Source organism: Armigeres subalbatus, chromosome 2, assembly GCF_024139115.2.
Source record: "Armigeres subalbatus isolate Guangzhou_Male chromosome 2, GZ_Asu_2, whole genome shotgun sequence".
In the NCBI taxonomy this organism is placed as follows: Eukaryota; Metazoa; Arthropoda; class Insecta; order Diptera; family Culicidae; genus Armigeres; species Armigeres subalbatus.
The window spans coordinates 454,911,875-454,939,752 of NC_085140.1; the positions used below are offsets into that span (position 1 = coordinate 454,911,875).

At 38.2% G+C, this 27,878-nt stretch overlaps 2 protein-coding genes across 7 annotated transcripts in view; both read right to left on the minus strand.

Moving 5' to 3' along the window:
- Positions 1–5,464: 5,464 nt before the first annotated feature.
- Positions 5,465–9,029, minus strand: LOC134213813 (carbohydrate sulfotransferase 11). 4 transcript variants are annotated; one of them, XM_062693165.1, is made up of 4 exons: positions 8,871–9,029; positions 7,539–7,962; positions 6,458–6,715; positions 5,465–6,399 (listed from the first exon to the last, which is right to left on the minus strand). In XM_062693165.1, the coding sequence occupies exons 2-4, from the start codon at positions 7,863–7,865 to the stop codon at positions 5,962–5,964; spliced, it is 1,023 nt and encodes a 340-aa protein (XP_062549149.1). In that variant the 5' UTR covers positions 7,866–7,962; positions 8,871–9,029; the 3' UTR covers positions 5,465–5,961. The 4 variants fall into 4 exon arrangements, with proteins under 4 accessions (XP_062549149.1, XP_062549153.1, XP_062549151.1 ...); XM_062693169.1 differs by lacking the exon at positions 8,871–9,029 and adding an exon at positions 8,703–8,838; XM_062693167.1 differs by lacking the exon at positions 8,871–9,029 and adding an exon at positions 8,492–8,638.
- A 12,107-nt stretch (positions 9,030–21,136) lies between these two features.
- LOC134213814 (synaptotagmin 1) overlaps positions 21,137–27,878 on the minus strand; it is an 85,296-nt gene continuing 78,554 nt past the window's right edge. For all 3 annotated transcript variants that reach the window (XM_062693172.1, XM_062693171.1, XM_062693170.1), the window contains exon 9: positions 21,137–24,732. In XM_062693172.1, the coding sequence (XP_062549156.1) occupies positions 24,541–24,732 (192 nt within the window). In that variant the 3' untranslated portion in view covers positions 21,137–24,540. The remainder of the gene's footprint in view (positions 24,733–27,878) is intronic.

Consider the following 27,878-nt stretch of genomic DNA (forward strand, 5'->3'; position numbering starts at 1 on the left):
AGGAAAAAGGATAGAGGATAAAAGAAGGAAGAAAATAAAGGTGAAGAAAGAATAAAGAAGAAGGAGGAAAGAAGAAAAGAATAAAGGCTATGGGAAAAAGGTAGAAGAAACAGGTAAAAAGAGCAAGTAAGGAAATGAAAGAAGAATGAAGGAAGAGTGAAGAAGGAAAACGGGAAAGGGAAAATGGATAAATGAAAAAAGAAAGAAGAAAAATGAACGAGGAAAAAGAAGTAAAAATAAGGAAGTATGAAGTATTATTTTGGCATGAATCAATAACCAAATGCAAGATCTAATAACAATAAAAAAATCTTGATAATTCATAAAAACTAATTCCAAAAAATTCCATATCACAGTTGATAAACAACAAAGAGTCGCAAAAAGAGTTATTTTATTTTCGTTCGCGTTCCCTTCCATCTTGTGGCAGCCAAGTTACGCGTTCTCCAACTGTATCTTGATATCGGTAATTCGAATTTGATTGTGTCTCGCGTCCCACGTTGTCCTGAAGGGGGAGCTTTGTTTCCCTCGCTTCGACCCTGTTACGGTTGTCAAAAGGTGTAGAGGGTTATCCGTCAGTTCCGGTGATACCGTGACTTCCACACCGATGGGTTCTCTACTGACCAATGACTCTCCGGATAACTGATGATATTCGTGCTTCGGTGTTGGTCTCGAGCGTTTGTTTAATCTAATATCATTAGTTGCTGTCACCATGAGCTGCCGGGTTTTGGAGTAAGAGTTCTTCTGTATTGTTGTCGGAATTCATCATATGGAAGTGCATTGGTTTTTATTTCTAATTAGGCTTAGCTTTTCTCAGTGCAGTGCGAAGGTTATTTCGGAATTGATTTCACCAAGTTGATGACACCATTACTGGAGTTTGATCGTCGCTTTCCGATTTGGAGTTATTTGGTGTGTCGTGTTACCAACCGTTTTGGTAACAATGTTGTTATGTGTTGGAAAGGTCAGCTGATGGTTCGGAGAATATTTATTGTTATTTTTTTAATTCAAATTGTATGTTTAATTTTATAATCGACTGTTTCCACATTTTTGTGTTTGATTACGTTAAAACGCATTAAACATTGATATAAACAGTGAGTACGGATTTTTGTTTGGCATCACCACAACAGTTGGTAATTAGGCACCGCTTTAAAAAGTAAATGCCAACTGAGTCAGGCCATCATAGATAGTCAACGTACGAAGAATCCGAGCGTGTGTGGTGAACAGACAATTAACTGCAGTGAATAGTGGTCGGAAGTGGCAAAGGTGTTTTAGTGACGTTCCGCAAAGACTGTACCTTGCCAAAAAGTATGGTGTCAGCTCGCTCGGACCCCGACCAGGAGAAAGTGCGCGCTTGGGTACCACCCTCCGGACCCGCAAAATAAAGCCACTTGCCACTTAGGCTCCACCATTTGCCACTTAGGCTCCACCATTTATGCTGTGGAAGCTTGATAGTGAATAAGAAGCCAGTGAAGCGATCCCGAGAAGAAACGTCAGAAGCCTCAAAACATCCATCGATCATCAGTAGCAGCAACGGCAGCAACGAACCGGTGGGCTCACCCAATTACCCCCTTCTCACTTCATTAGTCTTTAATAAAAAAACAAAAAGTGAAGAAAATATGTTTTATACTCAAATTTGTATGGCCCTCCGAACCATAACTGTCCATTTAGTAGTAAGTCCCAAGAATCTTGTTTTCCGATGTTTTCGTTCGCCTTGTTATTGTCCGCCTTTCCACCACATTAAGACTATTGGACTTTCGATTGAAAATAAAAGGCTGAGTTTAATAAACGAAACATAAAAATAACTTTTATTAATCACGACTGTTCGTAACGAGTTCACTTTGGAGAATGAGAGAAAAGGCGCGTGATGCGCAAACGGTGATATGTCTAGAACAAGGTGGGTATAGCTCATATGGTATACCACAACAAGATGATTGGTGGCAAGGTAGTTGTTCACACCAACAAAGACTACATAGAACCACTAAGGGAATTATCTTCACAGACCAAGAAAAAGTAATTAAACGACCCTATGGGGACCAGGGATAATAAAAGAGGCCTTGAGTTCCCACCCCGGAAGCTGCCGTGGCTCTAGACCAGCAGCTTTGGGATTTGCTGATCCTCGTCTAGGACCTAAATTCCACTCCCTGAGTCTCTGATGGTTTCAGTCGTTTTTGGTGTTTGTTCTCTGGGCTGCTCGGAAAAAAAATCGGATTTGTTAAATATCTTGGCTGTGCATATGCACAGCATATGTTTCGAAATGGACTAATTGATATGAAATTTGCGAAAAAGAATCCACGTGTCTTGGAGGGACTCGAACCCTCAACCTCATACTCTCTAGATAGGCGTGATAACCCCTACACAACAAGACCACTTAAAGGTCACGTTTGCGGAAAAGCCATCAGAATCCGAGTACCAACCTCCACCGCGATCAGCTCTCTTTTTTGCAAATTGAATATCTTTCGGATGCTTTATTTGTCCAATCTCCACATGTGCTTTACTGTTGTATATCCACAGTCAAGCGAGTGCACATTGTTTATTAAACGAGAGGATCGCACTTCATGCCGTCCAGCAACGGGCTGGTATAGAATGCGAATCTCTGCTGTGCCATAGGCTTGCTTGGCTAAAGCATTTGATGAGTTTGATTGCCTTACGTAATTTGATTGTAATCGATTCAGTAGCTGTAGCAGGTTTTGTTCCAGGATACTTTCTTTTTGAAGCAGATTCTCGATACCGTCGTCGGGGATGACAATGGGTCAAATGGGGGTGAGAATTGGTCACTCTTTCAAGTACTTGTAATGCTTGTAGAATAGATTGAATGTATCTGAGGGCAAGAAGACTAAAATATAAGAGACCTTTTTGAACGATTTTGCTATCCGACCAGGCTGCTGGTTAGAACGATGATCCATTCTCACCCCCCAGATCCATTGTCACCCCCGATGGCGGTAGTCATGTTTTCTTTCACAATGAAAAGGCGTTCTACCTTTAACCTATGCGAAGGGTCGCTTCGAGTTACTTGATTCTATAGTCTAGCTGTTTGATTTCCAAGCAGTGATGGGAAATATCAAACAAAAATTGCATGGGATTACTATCACTAATTTGCTAAAAACTTTTCTCAAAAGTTATTTACAATTCAGATTTTGATTAACATGTAATGCTTAAAGGATTCTAGAACTTCTAATATTATCACTATTTTTCGAACTACAAAATGTCAGCCATGAGCGCGAAATTCAAAAAATGTCATGGAATGTTATGACATTGATTCGGCTCTCACGCCGCCAATATCATATTTAGAGAAATGAACTTTTAGAAAAAGTTTTCGGGACCTATAAGGGCAACAGGTTCATATGGAAAACAAAAAACTTCTGAAAAAAGTTATAAACAAATTAGTCCCATCCCCATGACATAAAAATTACATTTCTTGTCAATGTTTCCAAGACTTTTTAGTTTATCTGCTGAACCGGGATCTCGATCTTGTCATCTTTTTTGAACAACTTTTGCTAGCAAATCATACAATTTCTTCTCTCAGTCTTCTTCGACTCCTTACTCAAACCCCACGTTTCTTTTTTTTGTCTCATGGGCCGATACAAATGTTTAAGAACTATTTTGTCTCCCCCCCCCACTCGGATTTTTTTTGCCAAAAAATAATATTTTGAGGGGGCAACAAAATAAAGTTCGGATTATTTTTAAGGATTTTCAAAACATTCTTTAACAAATCCGAGCAGTTTTTTGATTTTTTTTTATTTCAATATTTAGTTTTTATTATCCCCCCCCTAACCTTTCGGAGACCAGTAGGACAAAAAGTTAATTGAATAGGGTTACTGCTCCTGGACTTCATCTCATAGCTCCGATATTGGTCTCACGAAAAACAAAGCTATGAAAAGGTATTTGGTTTGTTTTTTGTGATTTTTTTCTGCAGTGAGCACGCATGTTAGCAAAAAGAAGCGACGAAATTGGTGCCGTCTTTCTTTGTTTCGCGATGAGATGAATATATGTTCAGTGAGATGGAAAATGGAACAGTTCCCCTATTTGTAACGGCCAAGGTAAAAAATCTCTAGCGAGAACGAAGTGTTTTATCGGTGGGGGCTACCTATCCGATTCTGTTTTTTCGCACCTGTATACAAGTTTAATAAACTTGGTTTGATGGTTTGTATTAATTCGAAGATGTTTTTGTCTCTCTTTTGTCGTTTTTCGTTGGTTATTGAGAGCGGTTAATGCAAATCCTTTTCCCCGAGCCCCAAATCCCATAAAATCAAAGAAAATTCAGGTGGTATTTAAAGAGCTGTGATAATTCAGGTTTACCAAGTAATTCATAAATTCCATCCGCGTACAAAAAAACTGGGTGTAACTAAATACACATTACTAATTGATGGATGAATAAATATGTATGGAATCGCTGCAAGCATAAGGTATTCAAAATAGATAATATAATTGAATTGACATAAGGGCAGAATAATGGGTGGACCGGAGGCGTATGACATTAGATATCATATGGTGTCAATGAAAGAGCAAAATCTATATACATAAAAATGAATTTCTGTCTGTCTGAACCTTATAGACTCCGAAGCTACTGAACCGATCGGCGTAAAAATTTATATGCAGAGGTTTTTGGGGTCGGGGAAGGTTCTTAAGATGGTTGGAGACCCCTCCCTCCTTTGGAAAGGGGGGCTCCCATACAAATGAAACCAAAATTTCTGCATAACTCGAGAACTAATCAATTTTAGGCGAAACGTAGTTCGTCGGGTCTGCTAGTAAACAAATAAAAAGTTTAATCGCAGCAAGCGTAGGATATTTGAAAATGATGCGGTGAAAGTTTTGAATCATAGTAGGCTTGGAAGAATTACCTCAGTTTGTTGGATGATTTGAAGTGGAATAAACGTGTTTTCAAACAAGTGCGAAAAAAGTGCAATTTCAGCAAAATTTCGATAAAACCCGAAATATCGAGTTACGACAGACACTTCAATGTAATTCGACGCCACAGTTCCACTTAAGGTCAGGATTATCGTTGGAGTATCGATTCTTTTGTCTCTTGCCTCCTTCCTGAACAATAATGCGACGAAACTTGACGACCCTTTGATTCTGGAACTCGATTTTATTCATCGTCGATATATTCGATTGTTTCCTGGCAGTTAATTATAATATTTTCATTTCATTATTATGTCGTATTATTCAATGTTGGATGTTCGGCAATTTCATCTTGGTTCCCTCTGTTAGCTGGTGCATCTTCTTTGGACGTTGCACCAGACGATCGTTGCTTAGTTTCAGAATCGGGCTAAATTAATAAGCTGTGAGTGAGAACGGTGTTCCCGAAAACAATTCTTGGACTGAAGTTTCAAATCAACATAGAGTATTTATGTGAGAACATTATATCAAAATTGTAGTCTGAATTCTCTATAATTATGATAAAGTCTACATCTAATGTCCTCATCCTTATCATTAGGTTTGTCATCATGTTTAAGTTAAAAACAATGTGAACTCTACCATCATAACTCAAAACATAGCGTTAAGCTGTCTATATTTATTGCTCAGGTTAGTTGTCATCACAGAGTTATCTTTAACAATTTTGATAAGTACGTATCAATATAAAAAAACGAATCATTTCCTAAAATCATGTACGGTCAGATTTATATGTTAGCATTACGTAATTGTACAATTTGAGTATGTTAATTTGGTGCCACATTCACCAATGTGTGAGCTACTCGAAAACGTAGTTATGCATACATAAATAAATATTCTACATCAACTATTTTATGTCTAATATTGTCATTAAGGCTTTGCTTTCATTGTTTAAAACTGATTGTAAAATCTGAATAGAGTAAGTCTTCTAGTTCATTGGAACTGACGCAACCCGGTACCTTGTACCATTAATCTTTGTCTCTACTAAGTAGTTTGCACTAGCATTACATTTTCTTGGTTGATTGTTACATCTTTGTTGAAATTTGCTAGGAAGTGAAATGTTGGTGTTGTTGGACGTTATCCTAGTTCGAAACCTAAAATATCGTCCAATCCGTAGTCAAATAAACGAAAATCGTCTTCGTAGAGTTTGTATAAATTTTTAATAATTGGTAGTGGAATGTCACTGAAATACTTTCGTAACCGTTCGCTTGTACCGGATGTTTTGTAGACGATTGGAAAGTTAATCCCACTCATTCCAGTTAAATGTAGAGCAAGGGTCGAATCGTCTACCAGCGTTTCGTACTTTCCGATGATATTGTACTGCAGCAGACAAGGATGACACAGTTTCGCTGCGGGTTCCCAGTGCTCGTTGAAGGACAGGTTCGAGTTGCGGCTCAACTCCGGCGTCAGCAGATACTGAATAAACTCCAAAAAGGTTACATCGTGACCAAACTCAAGCGATGCGTTTGAAGCGTTCGGACGGAATGATCTGATGATGGTTTTGCCCACCCGTGACTAAAATAACACGCAACTATTAGCCTCAGGATCGAATATGCAGAAGGAATTAGCTTACCTGGAAATACTTTGCACTTTTGGAGTTCCCCTCAAGTTTGTTGCGGAAGGCAGATAGCAATCTCTCGAATGGATGTCGAACCAAAATGAACCGATTGTATTCCGTTAGGACATTTCGTTGTTCTTCAGGTCCCAAGGAATCCATCGTCTGGAACATCCCGTTCGAGTGTGCACTGTCGGCAGGTATCTGCAATGGATCTGTACCGTTCCATTTACCGGTCATGATCATGAGGATACGTTTCCAGTTGGTACAGGCAACCTGCAAAATGAGAGGATCTATTTAGTCTATCTTTGTTAGAGGCAGTACACTTACTACATAAGAGTTTGTGCAATACCGAAGCCTGTAGACCTACTGCGTTGAAGCACCAGTCAATCATTGAGTAGGAATTTGTGTAGAACTTATTTAGTGGACGATATAAAAAATTTCATTTGAATCACTACCTAACAGATATAGCTTTCTATCAGTTTTTCTATAAGCGTCTAGATTTTTAATGGAGTCAAATGGAATAGAACTAACTCGTTTTTGACATGCGAGATCTAATGGATCCAAACAAATTGTGTATCCTTCTTATATAAAATTATGAAATGACGAAAACATATGAAATAACGTTCATGATTTCGTTGTCATTGTGAACATTTGTTTGAAGAGAGCACATATCGTGGTAGTTATAAATGTTGCGATGTACAGCAGTGAAGACATTAGTGCTCGTCACTATTGGGACATTTCCTGCTGTAACGACGGCTTTCGTCAGCATTGCACAAAACATTGTACACTATACTGATATTGCTGTGTTCTTCAATTATGTAGTAATGGCAATGCGTGTACGCTTATTTATAGATTTATATAAATAGGAATTATTCTGAATCGAGTTTCTGCACATGACAATATGTATTTGAATAATGTGCAGCTAATGGGAATGCTTGTCTCTAAACTTGAGTTTCATTTGAGTATAATATTCTAGAAGTAGAATTTTGGGTAAGCTTGCTCACTTAGTTAGCTGATTCATCATACCCTCGTGCATCGCAACACATTACGTTGCGACAAATTTTGCGCGTACTGCTGAAAGAGAACCAAAACTTACCTTCGGAACATAGCAGTACAGAAACTTATGCTTTTCGTCCACCAGCAGATGACTCAGCTGGAACGTGTTCAGCTCATCCAGCGATTTGTACTCCTGCAGGTCCCTCATTTGGGCGCACGCTTTCACCAACGCATCCTGCCGTTGAAAGTTTTGCGACTGCGTCAGCTCGTGCCCGTGCGCACTGAAGTCATCGAGCGTATTCTCATTCACCAGCACCGGAACAGCAAGCAGACCCGGCTCCAAGTCGCTGTTGGCCACCACCGTTACCACAAGGCAGATGTTTATTGCTACCAATAACCTAAACAGTGTTGGATGCGGTGATATCATTCTGCTCGTCCGATCCCCTCCCCTTCCTGTGTGTCATGGGGTGATGTTCTACCGTGCGCGCTCTTTGCATGGGTAGTAAACTGCGAGTATAACATGTCTAAAAGTGCAAAAGCAAGCAAAATATATAAAATGTTTATTCCAAACAATCGCCGAGCGAAAGCGGTATTCAAACGAAGCAGGTTTTAATCATAAATTACGTAACAATACAATGCGCACAATCAACAAATCTGATCATTTCGCTGTACATATGTAAATTATATGGTTCTCTTTTGGCTGGATTCGCTGAAATAAGCGCAATTAATTCATTATTCCAATTACACTAGTTCCCAAAATAGAACACATTTCTAAAACTTTAATACTATAAAGTAGAGAATTCGTATTTTGAAAATGTCTACTCTGGAAATGTTTCTAATTACTTTTACATTCGATTGTTCTACTCGTATAAAAATTGCTGTATATACCTATTAACTACTTCGAAACGGAAAGCAAATAATGCCTGAGTTCAAAAACCTCATAAACTAGTGTTACTCATTAGAGTACTGTTTACGAAATCGATCAAAATACAAACTTCGACAAATCTTCTGGTTTCACTCCACGATCGTGTTTCAGTTGATCTAAGCATATACATGCGAATATTCCTTTCACTAGCGACACTGACGAAACCCGTCTGAAAGAGAAACTCTGCCCTTGGACGGGCTGTGTTTAAATTCCGTGGCTTTTTTTGTAGTGATCTTTTCATCCAACCGCTAAGTACTTTTTCATTATCTTGCGGGCTTCACTGCATGGGAAACTGTTATAGAGGCATGACGATAATTGATCATAACAAAAATACACCACCCTTGACGCACGTCGAGTGCCGTGTTGAAAGCGATAAACCAGTCACAGCATATTGTTTCCTATCTCGCTTCCCGTAAGATGGTTAATCACTCCTAATCGATAAAGGGCAGTGTTTTTCGAGTGATTTCCAGAATGCTGAATTTTGTGATATTGGGGGTAATCACTTACGTTTGTTCTTTTCTTTTCGGCGTAGAGCATACTTTAACTGTATAAAATTTCTCTAGAATCCATCGTTCGAGTGGATAACGTAGTCAGCGGGTTAGACGATACTCTCAGACTTGCAGGTTTGCCGAAGATTCGCACACGACTGCCTGTACGATGTCTAGTCCGTTGAGTTGCCTGTCATCATCAGCATGTGAGGTGGGCCGTGTTCACTACACAGCCAACGTGTTGCGGCTTTGTGCATTGCTGTATAGGTTTTATGTTCTGTTGATACCTGGAGCACATGAGAACAGCGTTCACTGAGTAGTTTGGAATTATTTCATTTGATTTGAAAGATTGTATGTTTTAATTTTTTTTGCTCGGTGTAGAATGGTGTAATCAATGAAATCGATCATTTATATGTCAGATCATAGAAAGAAAAGGTGGGTGTAAATTATTAAATGCTCGATTGGAGTTGGAGATTCAATAAAAAAAAATCATTCTAACTGCTGCTTCTTTAAATAATGTAGCTTGATCTGTAGTTACTCATACATATGTAGAAGCACGTTTTGTATACGATGGTAATCAACTGTGACAATTCGGATGCATAGTTTTCTCTTTCACAAGTAGATGTCCAAGGTAAGATTAAATGGTTTCATTATTTGTAACAATTAAAAGCTTTGTTATTTTAATTAAAGATTTTTGATTGAACAAACCTTAGACATAACAAATTCTACGAGACAATTAGGCTCAGGTGCTTTTTTTCGCCTTTTCGGTGTTATAGAATACTAGACCTGAAATTATATATTGAAATAGTGAAAAACTAAGATTTTACACATTTGGCTTGTCAAATTTTGTTTCTTCTTCTTATTGGAATTACAGTGAGTCCAAAAAGTATTCTTCTAGCTGTGTGTTTTCTAGAAAATGTCAAAGATAGAATCTAGTAAGCTCAAAAAATAAAACTATCGATTACATTGTGTAGTAAATTAATCAATTCATCTTTATTGTTTAAAATCAAACAGAAAAACATAACAATAACAAAAACAAAGGTAACAAAACATAACAATTCATTAAATACGGGCTCAAAAAGTATTCGTCTAGTCAGGTTTAGCGCGCTTTTGAAACGAAAACAGGAGTTGTAGAATGGAATTCAATATTTCGTTAGATTCCCCTGTATATCTATGACGGGCTATAGTTCTTGTGGCATGGAACTGACCAAATTAGCCGTAATGGGGGCCGGAATATTCTTCCATTTTTCTTTCAACACTAATTTCAATTCGTTGTTGTTCGAAATATGACTTTCACGAATTTCACGAAAAGTTTGTCGTCCAGAACCTTCCAATGGAGTTAAATTGGATATATATCTGGGATCTGAGGAGGCGTTTTGAGTTGATTGGGGTATTATAGAGTAGCTACAGCTTAGTACTTTGGGCTGTGTGCTTGAGGTAATTATCACCCCGTAAGATGTATGTTCCCTGTAAGCCCAATTTCTCAGCACTGGCGTTCAAATTTTCTTTCAAAATGCGGATGAACATTTTGTGATACATAATTCCTTCAATAATGTGAAATTTTCCCACACCGGTTGCGCTCAAGCACCTCAGAGACCATGACGGAGCCCCCACCATGCTTTACTGCTCAAAAGAGATTCTGCGGCTGTATCTCAATTTTCCTTTTCCGCCATACCATACATCGGCCATTTGATCCAAATATGCTGTACTTGCTTTCGTCAGATAACATGACTTGTTTCCGAAAGTCATCCTTCTTCCAGCGATGTTTTTGGTGGAAATCGAGCTGTTTTTTATAATTTGATGGCTCACTTGAATTTTCTTCCGTGATACTCGCCCATTATACCCATACTTTTCACATGTATTTCTGTTCGTATTGGTTCATATCTGAGCACTTCTTCTCTCCAACTCACTTGCCTATATGGGTGAACTCGTATTTAAGGATTTTTTTTATTTTCCGCCCAATAAATCGTTTATCGTTATCAGTTTACCATCGCTGACGATCACTCTGTTATTTGTTTTGATAGATTATTGTGGCGCTGATGCAATCAATCACCAATTAAATGGTTGAATTCTTGCTACCCTTAGTCTACCCACATTTCTTGCAAAGTCATAAGTCAACTTGCACTAATTATGCAGGCGTAGAATAAGTTTTTTTTCATTTGAACTCATCTTTTTACTTTTCCCACCCATGGTGCTTCTATTTCCCGCGCCAAGTTCAAACAAAACAAAAACATTATTTGATCTGTCATTAAATATTGACAAGAATGTTGCTAGACATCATTAGAATGTGCTAGTGTAACTACATGCGAATAAAACTATTATATTCGTGTTTCACTCGATTATTTTTTGAATAGACGAATACTTTTTGAGCGAGCGGAATTGACGAAATTTAGATATTCTCTACATACCAGAAAAAGTAATTGAAATTTCTATTTGTTTTTGAATAATAATCATGTGTTGACAAGTTTTCTACCAAATTTAGAAGAAAGTTTTTTGATCTCACTTCTATCACGCCTAAGTTTTACATTTTACTAAAGAATATGCAGCTAGACGAATACTTTTTGGACCCACTGTACATAACCCACTGGGACATTGCGCTTCGCAGGTGCTAATTTTCGCCTTTTAGATAGATAGATAGATAGATAGATAGATAGATAGATCAGGACACTAGATCAGGTTAAAAAGCTGTTAAAGAGCTGAAAAACAATAAGTCGGCGGGGAAGGACCAGCTCCCGACTGAACTTCTCAAACATGGCAGTGAGCAGCTTTATGAAGTTATGCACCATATTATGTCGAAAATATGAAAAGACGAGGAAATGCCTGTTAGCTGGTTGGACGGCCTCATTTGCCCTCTCCCTTATTCGGCGTACAAAATTATGTCCCGTATTCTGTTCAACAGATTGAGACCGCTTGAAGAGCCCTTCGTCGGCGAATACCAAGCAGGTTTTCGTGAGGGCCGATCAACGACGGATCAAATGTTTACCCTGAGACAAATCCTTGATAAATTCCGGGAGTACAACTTGCAGACACATCATCTGTTTATTGATTTCAAGGCGGCGTACGATTCAGTGAAACGGAATGAATTATGGCAAATTATGCTTGAACATGGTTTTACGGCGAAACTGATACGGCTGATTCGTATAACGTTGGATGGATCGAAATCAAGTGTAAGGGTTGTGGATGAAATATCGACGTCATACCTTAGATGGATTAAAGCAGGGTGATGCACTCTCGAATCTACTGTTCAATATAGCGCTCGAGGGAGCGATTAGGAGAGTTGGTGTGCAAAGCGGTACCATTATCACAAAATCGCATATGCTCCTGGGATTTGCGGACGATATCGATATTATCGGAATTGATCGCCGTGCCGTGGAAGAGGCTTTTGTGCTTTTGAAGAGAGAGAGAGAGCGACGATTGGACTCACGATCAATACCAGCAAAACGAAGTACATTGTCGCTGGCAATCAACGTGGGTTCATTAGTGGTGGTGGTAGCGAAATGGTGCTAGATGGTGAAAAATTTGAAGTGGTAGAAGAATTTTTGTATTTTGGAACATAAATGACGTAAAATTTGAAGTGGTAGAAGAATTTGTGTATCTTGGAACATTAGTGACGTGCGATAATGATGTTACCCGCGAGGTGAAAAGGCGTATTGCAGCTGCAAATAGGGCTTATTACGGACTTCATAACCAGCTTAAGTCCCGTAGTCTGTATACGAAAACAAAACTTGCGCTGTATACTACTCTGATTCTTCCAGTGGCTTTATACGGTCATGAAACATGGACGTTAAAGGAGTCTGATCGGAGAGCTTTCGGAGTGTTTGAGCGTAAGGTGCGGACAATACTCGGTGGAAAACAGGAGAACACCATCTGGCGGCGTCGCATGAATCAAGAGTTGTACCAGGTGTATAAAAGGCTGGATATTATTAAGCTTATACAACACGGCAGACTACGGTGGGCTGGTCACGTTGTTCGTATGCCGGAAGAACGTCAAGCAAAGATAATATTTAGTAGAGAACCCGGAAGAGGCCGCAGGCTTCGTGGAAGGCCGCGTACACGATGGCATTCTGCAGTTGACGAGGACTTGAGGGCGCTCAACGTTCAGGGCGACTGGAAGCGATTGGCCCAGGATCGAGTCCAGTGTAGAAGGATACTCCATTCGGCGTAAGTTCATCGAAGAAGTACATGGTACCAGCTCGTTCCGAATCGTTCCCGAAAAAACTTTAGTCAAATTTTCTTTTCATACAAATTTGTTCGGGAGATGCTTTACAGCATTAACTTCAACAAGCCACCAAACATTAAATTTACAAGCCACATTCATAAAATTGTGAAATCAGTTCATTTAATATATGTGTGAAATTAAAAAAAAATACGAGCTTCGCGAAACGAACGATTTATTTTTAGGTTTTGTCCGGGTTTCCGCCATTGTGCGTCTGCTATGGCTGCCACCAACTCCATCCATCCATCAAGCTTGGTCGTGATCCCATTTCAAACCGGAAAATTGTCCGTGTTCTCGGAGTGGATAACGATCGTTGGCTCACCTCCCTACCACATTTCCGGGCTGTTAAGGTGTCCTGCGAGTCCCGGATTAGCTTGATGAAGATCTTGGCCAAAAATCATCGCACAAACATCAGGCACACTAGATTAAGAGTGGGCCAAGCGACAATAGACAGTTGCCTGCTCTATAGCCTGGAGCTAAGGGGCCTTTCACAAATTACGTAGCGCTGGGGGAGGGGGAGGTAGGGAGTCAAGCCGATCGTTACGATCCATACAAAAAAAATAAACCTTCCATACAAAAATCGTTACGTGGGGGAGGGGGGGTCCAAAATCATCAAATTTTGCGTTACGTAATTTTTGAAAGAACCTGAACCTGCTCCACACAGACAAACTTAATTTACGTTTCATCCCCCACCTTTAACAATTACGTTCGACTGGCCTCTAGACTCCACTAGAGCAGAAGCAGCGTGCAAGCGTGTTACAAGGCCGCTTCTTTTGCCGCTTTAAGCTCAGTAGAGGTCAGGATCCCTCTCCTGACCGGATCCCAAAGAACGTGGCCGGCACCGGTCTCCCCCCAATGCCGCGGGCTCACTGGCAAGGAGCAAGAAGCTGGTTAATGCCTCCCGCCAGTATCGACCACACCATCGCCTGCCGATTCAAAAGAGGAGACAGCACGGAATTCCTCTTAAGAGCTAAGGAGATCAGTCCAAGAACTAATAGTAACACGTTACTACAACCATGAGGTTCGATATATGGATGGTTCCGTCTCCAGGTGTCGGGTTTAGAGTTTCCGGACCCAATCTAACAAAATCTGAAAGCTTAGCCCGCCAGTACAATGTCTTTTCAACTGAAGCTGCTGCCGTTTATGTTGTCTCCACATCATCGTCTTTACCGACTCTGCAAGTGTTGTCGCCGCCCTCCAGAGTGAGCATCCCAAGCATCCGTGGATAAAAGAAATTCTTGATGGTATGATTCCCGGTACAACGTTCGCTTGGATCCCCGGCCATTGTGACGTCAGAGGGAAAACCACTGCTGATTGCTTACTGGTACTGGACACCTAGGGCTACGTTAAACTAACTCCGTCTCGCTGGCCGACGTGGACAAAGAATGTCGTCGGTCAGGACTGGATTGGAGCTTCAGGAACTCAAACTTCCTAAGAAAAATCAAGGGCTCTACAGGTCCTTGAAGTGACTTAAAAAAAAGGATTCCCAAAAGGAGCAAATCGTTATTTCTAGGCTCCGGACCGGTCACACCAGGGCCTCCCACAATTTCGGCGGAGGCCCATTTCGGTCCCATTACGATTTCTGTGACGGGATGCTTCAACCTTCAATCTCATCCTTATAATTATCCTTATAATTACTGGCATGTTCGAACTAAATCCTGGCCTTCAGACGCAGATAGGAGTATGGAGCAGTAGGAGTAAGGTTACGGGAGCAATGTCTTCTGAACCACCAGAGGGGCTTTCGGAGCTACAACACACCAATCTTAACCTAAAACCCCATTAGCATTCCACGATTAACGTCTTTTGTGTTTTGTGTTATTATTTTAAGTTTATTTTAGTAGTTACGTTGCTTCTGGCGTGACCTAAGGTTGGCCCGCAACGGGAATTCTTCTGATTTAATTCTTTATAGTGTTGAACTTAATTTTAAGATTAAAAAAAAACCTTAATAAAGACAAAAAAATAGAACTATACTATAGCAGAACGTTTCTCCTAAGCTTACGATTTTGTACGGATGAGTTTGGCAAAAATTTGTTTCTTTTACTGGTTTTCGAGACTATATGATAAAAAGATGAAAATGCCTGCCTTTCCCCCCTTCTAAAAACTCGGTAAATAGAAATGCTGTTAAATTTTCAAAAAGTGCCGATCAAGTAAGTACTTATTATTTTTGCTGAGGTTTTCAGTGAAAAACATTTTCAGAATTACAACAACTAGGGGAACTGTTCCATTTTCCATCTCACTGTACATATATTCATCTCATCGCAAAACAAAGAAATACAGCACCAATCTTGTCGCTTCTTTTTGCTAACACGCGTGCTCACTGCTGAAAAAAAAAATCACAAAAATAAGAAACAAACCAAATTCCTTTTCATTGCTCTGTTTTTGATGGGATGGAAATAGGAGCAATGGGATGAAGTGCCGAACCGTTCCCCTATATACAACATTTTTAAATATGGCAAATTGAGTTTATATTTGGACGGTTGCGAATTTTATCCTATTCCACTCTATGAATAACTATTTTTTATTGCAAACTTTTGCACTGGGTACTGATCATTTTTGCCGCTGAATCCAGGACTGATTCGGTGCTTTAGAAGAATTAATATGGACTTGGCACCAATTCGGAGACCTGGAATAATAAACAGCTCCTCCCAACAAATTCGTGGAAGTGATTTCTCAGGCTTTGCTGTTGGAGTATAAGGAACAAATCAATTAGTCTATCTTGATTTTTTTAATTACCCAGCAGCGTTTATTAGAATATGGAACATGATGCCATTACGAGAAACTTAAAAACGTTTGAAAGTTTTCTAGAATCTGTAGAAGATAGAAATCAGGTGTTTCCAAAAAACGGGGTAGCATTGTGTTCCAACGACTAACTGACAAACGACAAAACAATCGAACTGACAACCGTATCTATGTTTGAAGAAAATCATGGATAACACAAATACCACACAAATTGGTTGCCTTTTGTATTAAATTCACTATTTTCATGGGAAAATAGGAGCACTCGTTCCCAAGTTTGTAAGTGTTTGGTTTTGTTAATTGTGTGTATTGAAGAGATTTTGTATTTTAATAATCGTGAATATGTATGACAGGTAGTTTTTGTATGAGAAGCGAAGGTTTGTCCCCCAGTAGGCCCACTTAGCATACAAGTAGATAGCCATTAGGAGCAACCACCTTAACTGCTACCAACCACCCACCAAGCTTCTTCAACCCACCACCAGGAGCCGCAGGATATGGAGTTGGGAGCGGCCATGATGGGTTGCACAAATGGGTGGTACGAAACAGGGATGAAGACTAGAAAAGTCGATGGGGGTCATGAACCTTGGGCCTGAAAATCGTGTAACAGCTCGTTCACTTACCCGGCAATCGTGAAAGAGTTAAGAAGTATAGAGAGACTTGTCAAGGAAATCGTTTATTTTTCAGAAACCAATATATAAAGCCATAAGACAAGGATATCAGGTAATTTCCCAGCCACCATCTCCAGATATCTTCCGGGTTTCCTAAATTGTGACCGTGATTGTGATGTGTGCTTTCGTTTCAAATGTCATAGGACCCCGTTGTTCTACCGTGGATTCCATCGTTGCTGTCCCGTGCTTTTCAACGTCGTGTTTGTGCCCAGTTTCCCGTGAAGCCCTGCGCCGTCCTAGAGCCCCCTCGCCGGGTAGATTCCGGCACCGTTGTTGGCCGAAGACCGATCAGACAACACATCGGTAGCCTAGGATGCGCAACTGGATCTTAAGCTATCCGCCGACGATCCCTCGGCTCAACCTAAGGCGCGGAACGTAGCCAGACGTGGCTGAAGCTTGCGGTCAAGACGAGGACGGACACAGCGAAGAGGAGAGAGGTGGTTGGGAAGAAGAAGGGGCCCCATCAGTTAAGGTTAGCTAAATAGTTAGTAAGAAAGTGGGAGGAAAGTGAAAAGAGAAAGGAGTGAAGCTAATAAAATAGTTAAAAACGTTGAAAGTGCTGGTAGGTTTTCCTTAATTCCGAGTGCGAAGATTCCCTGTACCGCGGTAAACTAACGAGAGTGTGCCGACCCTGAGGCAGTTGATTTGGGGAGTCTCGGAAGTGCTCCCGGTTGGCTAGACCGGAAATTACAAGTTACAGCTTACGATTTTCATTAGCAGCACAGCTTTTCAAGCAAAGCATTCGCCACCAGAGCTAAGATTAGGAAAAGCTCGCCCAGCTCTATGGCGAACCCAGCATCCAGTAGGTAGCTAAATACCGTCTGTGGGCAAGTTGTATTTGCCCAAAGACGCTCCGAAATTTCCTGTCAAAGTTATACAACATGTCGGAGCGTATATACCAAGATACTATTCATGGTGTATTCATCTTGGTATATACTAATGTGACCATACGTCCCGCGTTTCGCGGGACAGTCCCGCATTTTCACAATTTGTCCCGCGCTGAAAAGCGTCCCGCGAAACGTCCCGCTTTCAACTTATTTCTAGTTTATGTCCCGCGAAATACAGAAAAATAGAATACATTATTAATTAGTATTTTAAAAGAAATTATTAGATTTCAAAAAATTTATAATTTTGACTAAGACTAACGTTTTGTAAGGCAATCATATGGATCATAGAAATCAAGATTAAGATGTTCTCCTGTGACAAAAACTAAATTATCTCTATAGTTTGTTTTATCCAAGCCTTATACCCTGGGAATCTTGTAAGCAGATTTTGCTTCCATGAATTTCCTGCTGCGTAATTGCTTGCATTCCGACACGGAACGTCCAATCTTCCACTCCATTTAAAAGCCATGCGGACCAAAATCTTGCGGAAAATCTACCCCAGTTAGAAGACGATCTTTACTGTGTTGATATTGGATATCGATAGCAGTGTTGGGAAAAACTCAAATTCCTAAATCTTTTCCAAAATTTAGATCAAGTACGAGTCAGCACCTCATGGCACAGAGAATCGTTCATGATTCGACTCGCGGTTTGCATCATTGCTTGATTTCTACGTGTTATTCTCCATTGAATTAATCGAATTTTCTTGTCTTAAAACAATGGAAAATAGATCCATAGGTAACATAAAATACGCTTTTATTGGGTTTTGGGGCTTTTGAAGCGAAATCTTTTTTTTGCGGCGAATCAGCGGAACGATGCGATTCTGCATGCAAAAGTCAAGCACGATGCTCTCCCTGCAGAATCGAAAGCGATCTTACATCTTACATGAACCATATTCCTGAAGGTGTAAGAAACCAGAATAGACCTTTAGAAAAATATGATCTAATTAATTCATAATCACAGTATTTACTTTTGTCAGGTATTTTAGAAAGAGTTATTTAGGTTATTCGGAAAACAATTTTCGAGGTTCGATATCATTGCTTCTATCGCTACAAAAAAAATTCTAACAAAATTCTATACACTAAACGATCAACAGCTGAAAGTCATTTAACTGCAACGCTTTTCAACTGCAATTCGATAGTTGCAACAGTTTTGCAGATATTGGACTCCCTGTCCGCTAAACTTCAAAATTATACGAAACTCCATGGCAGCTACATTGAGCTGCACATTCAACATTTGAAGAAAGCTTTGACTTCTAAACTGCCGCTAAGCGCAAGTCGAGCACATCTGAACTTTTGACAATTTTGAGTAATTATCATATTTCACTTTATTTTCATATGTACTATGAGTTAGGCTATTTTATGCGAGAAGTTTGTTCTAGAAAAGTGGAAAAAAATACCAAGTCAAATTGTCCCATATGGAAAAGTAATCGCAAGTCAGTCACATCGAGTCACTTCGTAGAATGGCATACAAATTGATCATATTTGATCAATACATGTGCTCAGAACACCTCTCAAATACAAAAACAAAACATTTCGAAAGAAAAATGCGGAAGAAAATTGTGTAAACATTTGGAATTTTAGTTTATGTTGCGGTTGGAAGTTAGGTTGAATTTGAAGATTGATGCATAGAGGAATATACGTTGCATCAGTTAATTCCATTATAACGTGTTGAAAGTTGCACGCTACATATAGCAAAAGTTCTTTCGAATATGTTTTGGTTTATGATAATAAAGATTTTTTTAAATTGATGTCTACTTCCCATTTTACTTAATGAACAACGAACTTACTATTGTTTAATCATTCTAATTTCTCACCCAGATGAATTGGATGAGAGATGAGTAGGATTTTAAACTGATTTACTTCAGGGCTTTGATACATTTACGCGTTGTTTGTTACCATTTAATCAATAAAATTAAATGGAGTGCGTGTTTTCTCGTGTTTCGGACAGCAAAACGATCGCGTGACCTGCCGAAATATTGTGTTCTGCATTGCGCGGCATAACGCTCCTGAAGACCATAATTTACTCTTCAAGAGTGTTATAAAACCAGCATAAAACCAAAATGTTACTAGGAATGGATGGGCCTTGGGACAAAATGACAAGTAACAGAAATGACGTAGCAGGATTCTTAAGAAGCATGAGATACATCATGCAAGCTATTATCATAAACCAGAGAACTTCAAAGCCACTAATTTCAAGATATGACCAATAACTTTCAGAAACCCTCAGAAATTTATATGGATCGCTATGAATTACTTAGAAATTTTATGACCGTTCAAGAATGCTCTAAAGTTCCGGGTCTTATTTCGGACAAGATATGTGAAATTAGAGATGATTATGGTTTTTCAATGGACTTCTAACAATTTAGCTAAACTTGGTAGAATTTGAAACTAAGACTTTTTATAAACTTGTAATTATTCATATAAGCAAAAAAAATTTTGTCTGTAGAATTTTTCTTAGCGACGATCTGCGATTTAGAATATGTTTGGATGACTGAAAATTGTTCTTCACTAGTCATTTTCATAGGATATTGGGCTTTTTATTAACTGTTTTGTTTTTCGAACTGTTTTAAATATCTTTTTGCCTTAAAATCAAAGGTGTGTAGCATATTTGTTTTCCTTCATTTTTAACCGGGAAATGAAATACTTTCATAATGTTGCGAAAAGAAATACTTGTTGAGCTATGATATCGATACTACTACATATGATATCATAATTATATTATATTATGATATGACATAATATTATGCCCATAACGGACTACCATCACGATATCACGAAAATCTGCGATGTGGGCTTTCAAAGCATCCAAGAGTTTCAAAATGTTCAAATTGCATGCTTCACCATGTTTGTTATTAGGGCATTATATATATTTTTTATACAAATTTGAGTTTTGCTTGACGGATTGTGACTGACTTGCGGTTACTTTTCTCATTGAGATGAAAAGTAATCGCAAGTCAGTCACATTGCGATTTCTAACATGGCAAGTGAGTTTTTCACTTTGTAGCCACTATGATCCATTAAATATTCAAACAATCTTTGGTGTGTGACGTTTAGAGCTGATCAAAATAACTTATACACAATTTTTGACGAGAAAAATTACAAAAACTCAATTGTACGTTTTTCCAGATGTGCTCGACTTGCGGTTAGCGGCAGTAAAATGAGTTGCCGTTTATCGATCAGTTAACAAACTAAGCTTTGGTAACAAATAAAAAAATTTAAGATTTGATTTGTAGGTATTACTAAAACATATCAAACTATGAACTTTTTTTGTCCCGCGCTCACACAAAATTTATCTGGTCATATTATATATACTGTAACTGTAACTGATCAAATAAGCGTTGCCAAACGGGCTTCTGCTAATACGCAGCGTTTGGGAAAGAATCAGCATTTCTGGTCTCCGGATATGGATTAATAAGGAGAAATTGTTGCAGAATAATTGCGGAAGATTGCTTTTGGATCCATTATCCAATTGATAATGGTAGCATAAAAGTCGGGGCTTATTGTAAAAAGAGCCTCGGACTGGTAATGTAATATCAGGCAGTCTGAGATGGGTCACTGGAGCTGCAGTAGAGCTATCACTGTCCAACTACCGGACTGACTGTAAAATTATATAAAACGGACAGCTTTCTTCCATAACATCACTGCCAGCCAGTCAGTTAGAGAGTACACACACATACTCTAATCGACATAGCCTGAAAACGAAAACTTATTAGCAGTGCTCTTCTTATTTTTTTTATGGGCAACCTACTTGGATATCACATGTAATCAATAAACCACAACCGTTTCCACGAGGCATTTTTTATTATTATAATACTTTATTTTTGGTTTTGATTTACAATACCTTAAATATACATATTCTTATTATTTCACAATATTCTTTTACTTGTTTGATGATTAAAGTTCATTTTTTCTTTGTATATGTCTAATTATTGTTATATTTGGTTTTACTTATACTTCAACTAACTTTAACTTGTTCTTTTGTTTCATTTCAATATTTATAAATTACAATTAAGTTTCTGTTTTCTGCTTTCGGTCGGTCTTCATTTTTTTTTCGCGTTTAAGCATGTTGATTTAGTTTTACTTGCGATTCTAGAGTTCAACTTTGTAAAATGTGAGTCTGACAAGTCTGTGTTGCGTTGCATGTATGGTGTGCTGTGTTTGTCTGTTGCTGTCACTTTGTATTTTGTCCGTCGAATATTTCAAATAAATTATCCCCTGTTTACTCTCATCCGGCCTAAATAATTCTTCAACAGTTATATTCTTTTTGTGTTTTTGTTTAGTTTTTTAAAACCACTTCGCGTCAGTCCACACAGCAAAAGATAGATTGTTGTGTTTCGTGTACGTGTTCTAAACTTTTTTTTTTTGTATGTTGTACGGAAGAAAAAATCTTCAGCCTACAAATAGGAGAGGCTGCGACTTCGCTACAAGCAATTAATGAATAAAATCAGCTGAACGGATCTCATTTGATTTCTATCTTTGAAGGAATGTTCAGATTTAGATTCTCAATTTTTGCGTTCATGTCTTTTCTCGAATAGTTGGCTTTATTATACCGTTATATCTTTCACTAGTGGTGCATTTTCAATCCTAACTCTTCTACTAGGTGCACTGTGGGCTGTAACAAGAAGTTAACATAATTATTGCCTAATTTTTCCATTCTTTTTTCATTTGTCGTTTGCTTGGAAGGTTTAAAATAAATTGCATTCGTTTGGTTTCATATTATTTACATGCCACTGCTGTTATAGTTTGCCAGAAGTGAACTACAAACTGCAGCAGGAATAAAACATTGGGGAAGCGTTCAGCTGTTCTACTAACAAGATTAGAAGGACCAATTCGAGATAGAACTGTCGATACTTTTTTTGTGGAATTGGTTCAAAATAGTTGATCTTCGATTTTGTTTTCTGTTGTCAAGCTGTGTGAATGGGCCGAAGCGAGTAACAGAAACTAAAAGTTTGGTTATCTTGTTTCATCGAACGGGCTTACATTGAAATGTTTAGTCTTAAGAGTGAAATCACTAGAAATACATGTTCTAGCAGTTATGATATTAAGTAGATCACTAGTAAATCACGTTTATACTTGTGTTTTGTTAAGGAAAGGAAGGGTTAGGACATGCAGATCCAGATATTTGCACTTGCAATTTAGGCAAGGCGAAAAAGCTTCGCCAAGTCAAAATTAACAAAGGTCTACATCTGAATGACTCCCGACAAATAGTTTCATCTGAACGTGACTATAGATACAAAGTTTTTTTTTTGTCGTTGAAAGATTTTATACAGAGTTTATCGCTGCTAATGCCATTAGAATTTTTGAACTGATATAGCTGAGTGTACAAATACTGTATTTTATGGGAATATTCGTATTCAAATTTGATCAACTTTGTAATATGTATATATAATTCAATAGATAGATCATCTTATTTAACGGTAAATAGCATTTTTATAACTTTTCTTTTTTTTCGTTTTAACAAGAAGTACAGTTTTCGTAATAATAGTTCATCAAACTGATTTACAGTAATCTATGGAATTTGTGAACCCATACTTGCTTTTGACGGAAAATTATCCTTAATAATAATGTCTTTATCTATTTTGTTTGTGTTTTGTGAGGGAATTGAATGGAATGCTACTATCGTGATGAGCAAACAAATGCCTGATTGTGTTCTTTCGCCATTGACTTATGCTTTTCGTTTGCTAGGTGAAGTGATGAAAAAGTCAAGAGCTCCTTTGGTAAATTTCTTTTCTTTTGTTTGATTTGTGTGCATACTCGGTGATGGTTGCCTAATGAATTAGTTTTTTCTTTCTATTTCAATCCATCGAGTAGGCCCCGCAGTCAGCTTCTCTTATGGGTTTGAATTTGCAAAGGCTTCTCTTGCTATCAAGAATCTAACATTTTAGAACGAAATAGGCTTCATCTCATGAAACTACAAGATAAAATGAATCGTTTGAAAAATTGCTTCTCCTGATTTCCAATATATTGTCCGGAATCGAAAAATCACACAACGGTAATGCGGCATGCAAACACAGTCAAGACTTTCGTATTTCTAGCTCAGTTTTATGTTTTTACAATACAATCGGGTTCATTCTGTCGACTAGTGTATTAACTATTTTTTTTGGATCGAATCAAAATACGAAAGCCATCCTTGTCTAATTAAAAGGTTTTAAAACACATTTTACTTCTTTACCTTACGTTGAATTAGATTTCACTTTGTTTTACCTACTTACAATCGGTCGGTGTTACTGTCATCAGCTTATCATGATTTAGGCTATTATTGTGCTTCTTTTCTACACATCAAATTGGGACCACGTATATTGTTTCCTCTATAGATCTAGATTTTAATCTCCTCGTGTTTCAAAACTATCTATTGATTCGTTTGAAGTGTGTGGCTGTGATTTTGCTTGTACGCGTGCTTTAGTTTCTAGTAACAAACTTAAAAACATACATTCTTCAACCAATCGACGAGGCATTGATGCTAATGTTTATATTTTTATGTAGCCTTTATTTGTCACGCAGTGACACCTGTTCTTCGATTAAGAGATATGCAGTAGCTAGAAAAGATGCACAATAGGCGCTCTTTCTGGGTTCGACCGAATGTTCCGCTCTACACCTCGTTCCATAGATCAATTTATTACATTCATAATCCTATCAATATGCTACGCATAGAAAACTGAGCTAGTTCCAAATTTTCTACCACGACTTCTTTTTTTTTGTATCAGGAACGTTATTTCCAGAGTCTAAATTCTGACAAATCCAATTATGTGATAACGAGTTTGTAAACTAAACCCAACAACGGAACACTCAATTTCATGGATTTCATTTGATGAGTTTCATAACAATCAACTGACTCTTTCAAATAACGTCCCACTATTTTGAACATACCTTAAGAACGAAATAAACATTAACATTTTTGTTTCCTCTTTTTACATAAACCTGATAGAGCTTCGTTATTAGTGAATCGAATCAGCTTTCGGATGATCGAATCTAGAAGATCCAACCTCGAAAGGGTCTATATTATATCCGCTCGCCATATTCACTCTTTGCTTCGTTTAGTGTGTTTTAGGTATGTGTTTTACTTTATTCCTATTCCATGAATGCGTCCACTATGATGCTTCTCCTGACCCAATCAGTTGTCTCTTGTCTCTCGTATGTCAGCGGGTGGCGATGATTATTCAGCGCCATCCGGCGGCGTTGGTCCTCCTTAGTCCTTCTTGTCGTCCTCCGGGTCTTTCAGGGTGTGCCATTGTGCGATCGGACGTCTCGGCGAGGCCAACATGTCGGACCAGTGACGCAGCTCGGTGCCGCTTGCGTTGTATCCCAGGACGACCTTACCAATGGGTTCCGACGTACCGATGCGATCGTAATCCACTACAGTTACCACCAGATTCACTTTCTGCGAATTGGAGGGATTTTCGATGATTTGAAGAGAGGGATGAAAATTGCAGTAAAATTGTAGAAAATTAGTATTGGTTAGAAGGTGATTCTTGTAAGGCCACAGATTCCACGGTTGAACACATTCAGCATTGGTAGGGTTATTTTGCTTTCTCGCGCATAATTCCAACAACAATAGATTTACACCATTCATCGCAAAGAAACTACACTACAAACTGTTGCGACTTACATAAACTCACAATTACAGGGTAATGGCGGAAGATTATCTCATAATATTAGTGCATATTTGCGAAACAGAAAATATACAAATCGTGCAATAGGCTCAATATCTTTAACGGTTAGTTTTGACTTGTAACGGAGAATTATACGATTGACATTATTGGTATTATTTTGACTTCAAATACGGTAGTGGCATCATCAGTATCTTTATAGCAAAGCGTGGAATAAAGGTATGAGATACACATAATATTTTTTCATGTTGAAGAGAAACGAAATATGAAATTCTCATGTTTGCTCGCAACAAGAAATATAATATTTTTTTCGAAACTTCGGTACAAACTGAGATTAAGGTCCCATCTGATTCAAAATTTTAACGAACAAAACAGAATATTAATTTCTTCGGAGAGTTTTGCATTTACAAATTTAAATATAATAACAAATAACACTTTGGCTTAAAAACCTCGCGTTCCTTAACTGGAAAAGTGAATCATGCCAATCAAAAAATTAAAACTATTTAACCCCTTTAAAAATATTTAAATTTTGCTGTTTGATTCAACATCAAAGTATTGATTGCAACCGAACACTTATTCTTCGTAGTTATTGGAAGAATTCAATCAACTTAGCTTCTAAATTTGCAACATAGTTGATTACAATTGTCCTAGAGGTCATTCGTCGAATGACGTCTGGTCGTATGACATTTAGTCGACAAGACATTTGGTCGAATGGACATTTAGTCGAATGATAAAAGCAAAAAGATCGTTTCAAGGTTACAAATTTGCTACAAATTCACTCTTTTTGTTTCTTTCGTTTCTTTTCTGAAGTATTCTGAAAGCCACAACCAAAATCGACGACATCTTGGCTACAATAAATACCTTTTTTGGATCTTAAGACCTGCAGTGGGAAAAACTTGGGGGAGATGGTAGTATTGGTGCACCAGCAATGCTTGGGTCAAAATCTGGATTTCAAAGAAGAGTATGAGTAAACTGCATGAAAAAAAATATCAAAATGCCCTTGCTTGTAGGACCTTACCGGATCATTGCAAAAAGACCTGGATACTGTTAATACTGATAATCGTAAACTATATGAAATCTAGAGCTCTCAAGAACTCTTCAAAGAAATAAAGCAGATCACGATATTGAAAAGTCAGTCTAAAAGGAATTGCTTGCCAATTTTAGTGAAGAAGGACGGTAGAAACGTCTCGCTTACCTATCAGACATTTTTGATTTTGGAAGAATCAATTAAATTAGATACAGATCACAAATTGGAAATTATGGCCCATCTTGATTCATTGGAGCAATACCTTGATCTATATTATCTCGAGCTGGCTCAATGATATCCTGAATGAGTTTTGGACATGCGGAATAGATCATCATCGCGTGAGTTGTTTGGTGAAAAATATTGAGCTAGTTTTTGCGTGCAATATACGAAGCATTTCCCAAAGACGTGTTCCAAGCTTTGAGGTTTCTAATACCGTTTGCTTCTATATACCTATGCGAGAGTGGAGATAAACCTCCAGATAAAGCCAAAGCGAGATACATATTGAACAATGAAGACGATTTGATATGGGCTCTATCAAACACACAACCTCGTAAACTGGTCACAAATACCAGTACAATAATCACGCTAAACGAATTACTACTGAACAATTTATTATTAGAGTGTTCAACAGTATTGCAATAAATTGACTTAAGGGCAGGAGGCCGTAGGCAACTTGCCTAATCGTCAAGGGGGTCGCGACCCCGAAAAGGTTGGGAACCACTGATCTATTCTATTTCTCAGCCCAAGCTCAAAAATCAATTATAACAATGTTATTTTGCCAATACTTCATCGTAGTCGGCTTTGGAACATTAGGTCGAATGATATTTAGCATTTGGTCGAAAGGAAATGGTTTTCTTAATATTTTCATTGATACAATTTCTTTCATTCAATATTTATACAACAATAAGATCAGAATAAAATTCACTTCCAAACATAATTCGGTAATTATTGGCCGAAAATTTAATTTCGACCAAATGGTCATAAACAATGTCTATATGACGTAATGTCTTTCGGACTAAATGTCATTTGACGAAACATCATTGAACAAAATATTTTCAGATAGATTCATCGTAGTATGCTAGAGGGGTTCGCAAAAGTCAATATACTGTCGGAAATATTCACCGATTTTCTATTATTATTTTTTTATGAATCTAAAATTCTTTGGATAATATTGGAGCAATAATTATGTTTTTCTAATAGCGCAATAAATCATTTTATTTTTTTAAATAATTTTTGACTAAAGTTTATTTCTTTCAAATATCCATTCGACGAAATTATTCGATAAATGCATCAAGGTTATTTATTCGAAAATCTGCTTTCGACCAAATGTCCATTCGACAAAAGTACAATAATCCTTTCGACCAAAAGTACGAAGATTCAGGGATGGGAAAATGAAACTTTCAAATATTCGAGGATGATCACCACTCTCACACGATAATATCTAGACCAACATTTGAAAAGAGCGTAACAGTCAAAATTTATTCCCTCTGATTTTTCGTCTACATATATCAGAATCAGAAGGTATAAATTTTAGCCGTTACCCCCTTTTCAAATTTGGTCTAGCTAGATACATCCAAATAATCAATTGATAAAAACTCGTTAGCTAGTAAGCGACCTCATACACGTTCCGACATGTTGTACAACTTTGACTCCTCCCCTAGGAAAATTGGCTCGGCCTGAGTACAGTTGGATTGTCTGTTGGCAAGTTGTACGACTGTTGGATAGTTCAACTCACGGTTAAACGACTATTTTCTTCCTTTTACTTCCACTAATAAACATTTCCCCTAAGACGCTCGCAAATAATTAATCATTAGTACAACTCGCCCACAGGCGGTCCGACTTTCTTCCGACCGAACCAAGTAGAGTTTCCATCCCGGGACATCCCAGGAC

Excerpts from the sequence above, each read along its gene's own strand:
- LOC134213813 (XM_062693165.1), bottom strand. The coding sequence starts at position 7,865 with ATGATATCACCGCATCCAACACTGTTTAGGTTATTGGTAGCAATAAAC. Across the intron at positions 6,716-7,538 it reads TGTACTGCTATGTTCCGAAG|GTTGCCTGTACCAACTGGAA; the intron begins GTAAGTTTTGGT and ends CTCATTTTGCAG. Across the intron at positions 6,400-6,457 it reads AAAGTGCAAAGTATTTCCAG|TCACGGGTGGGCAAAACCAT; the intron begins GTAAGCTAATTC and ends GTGTTATTTTAG.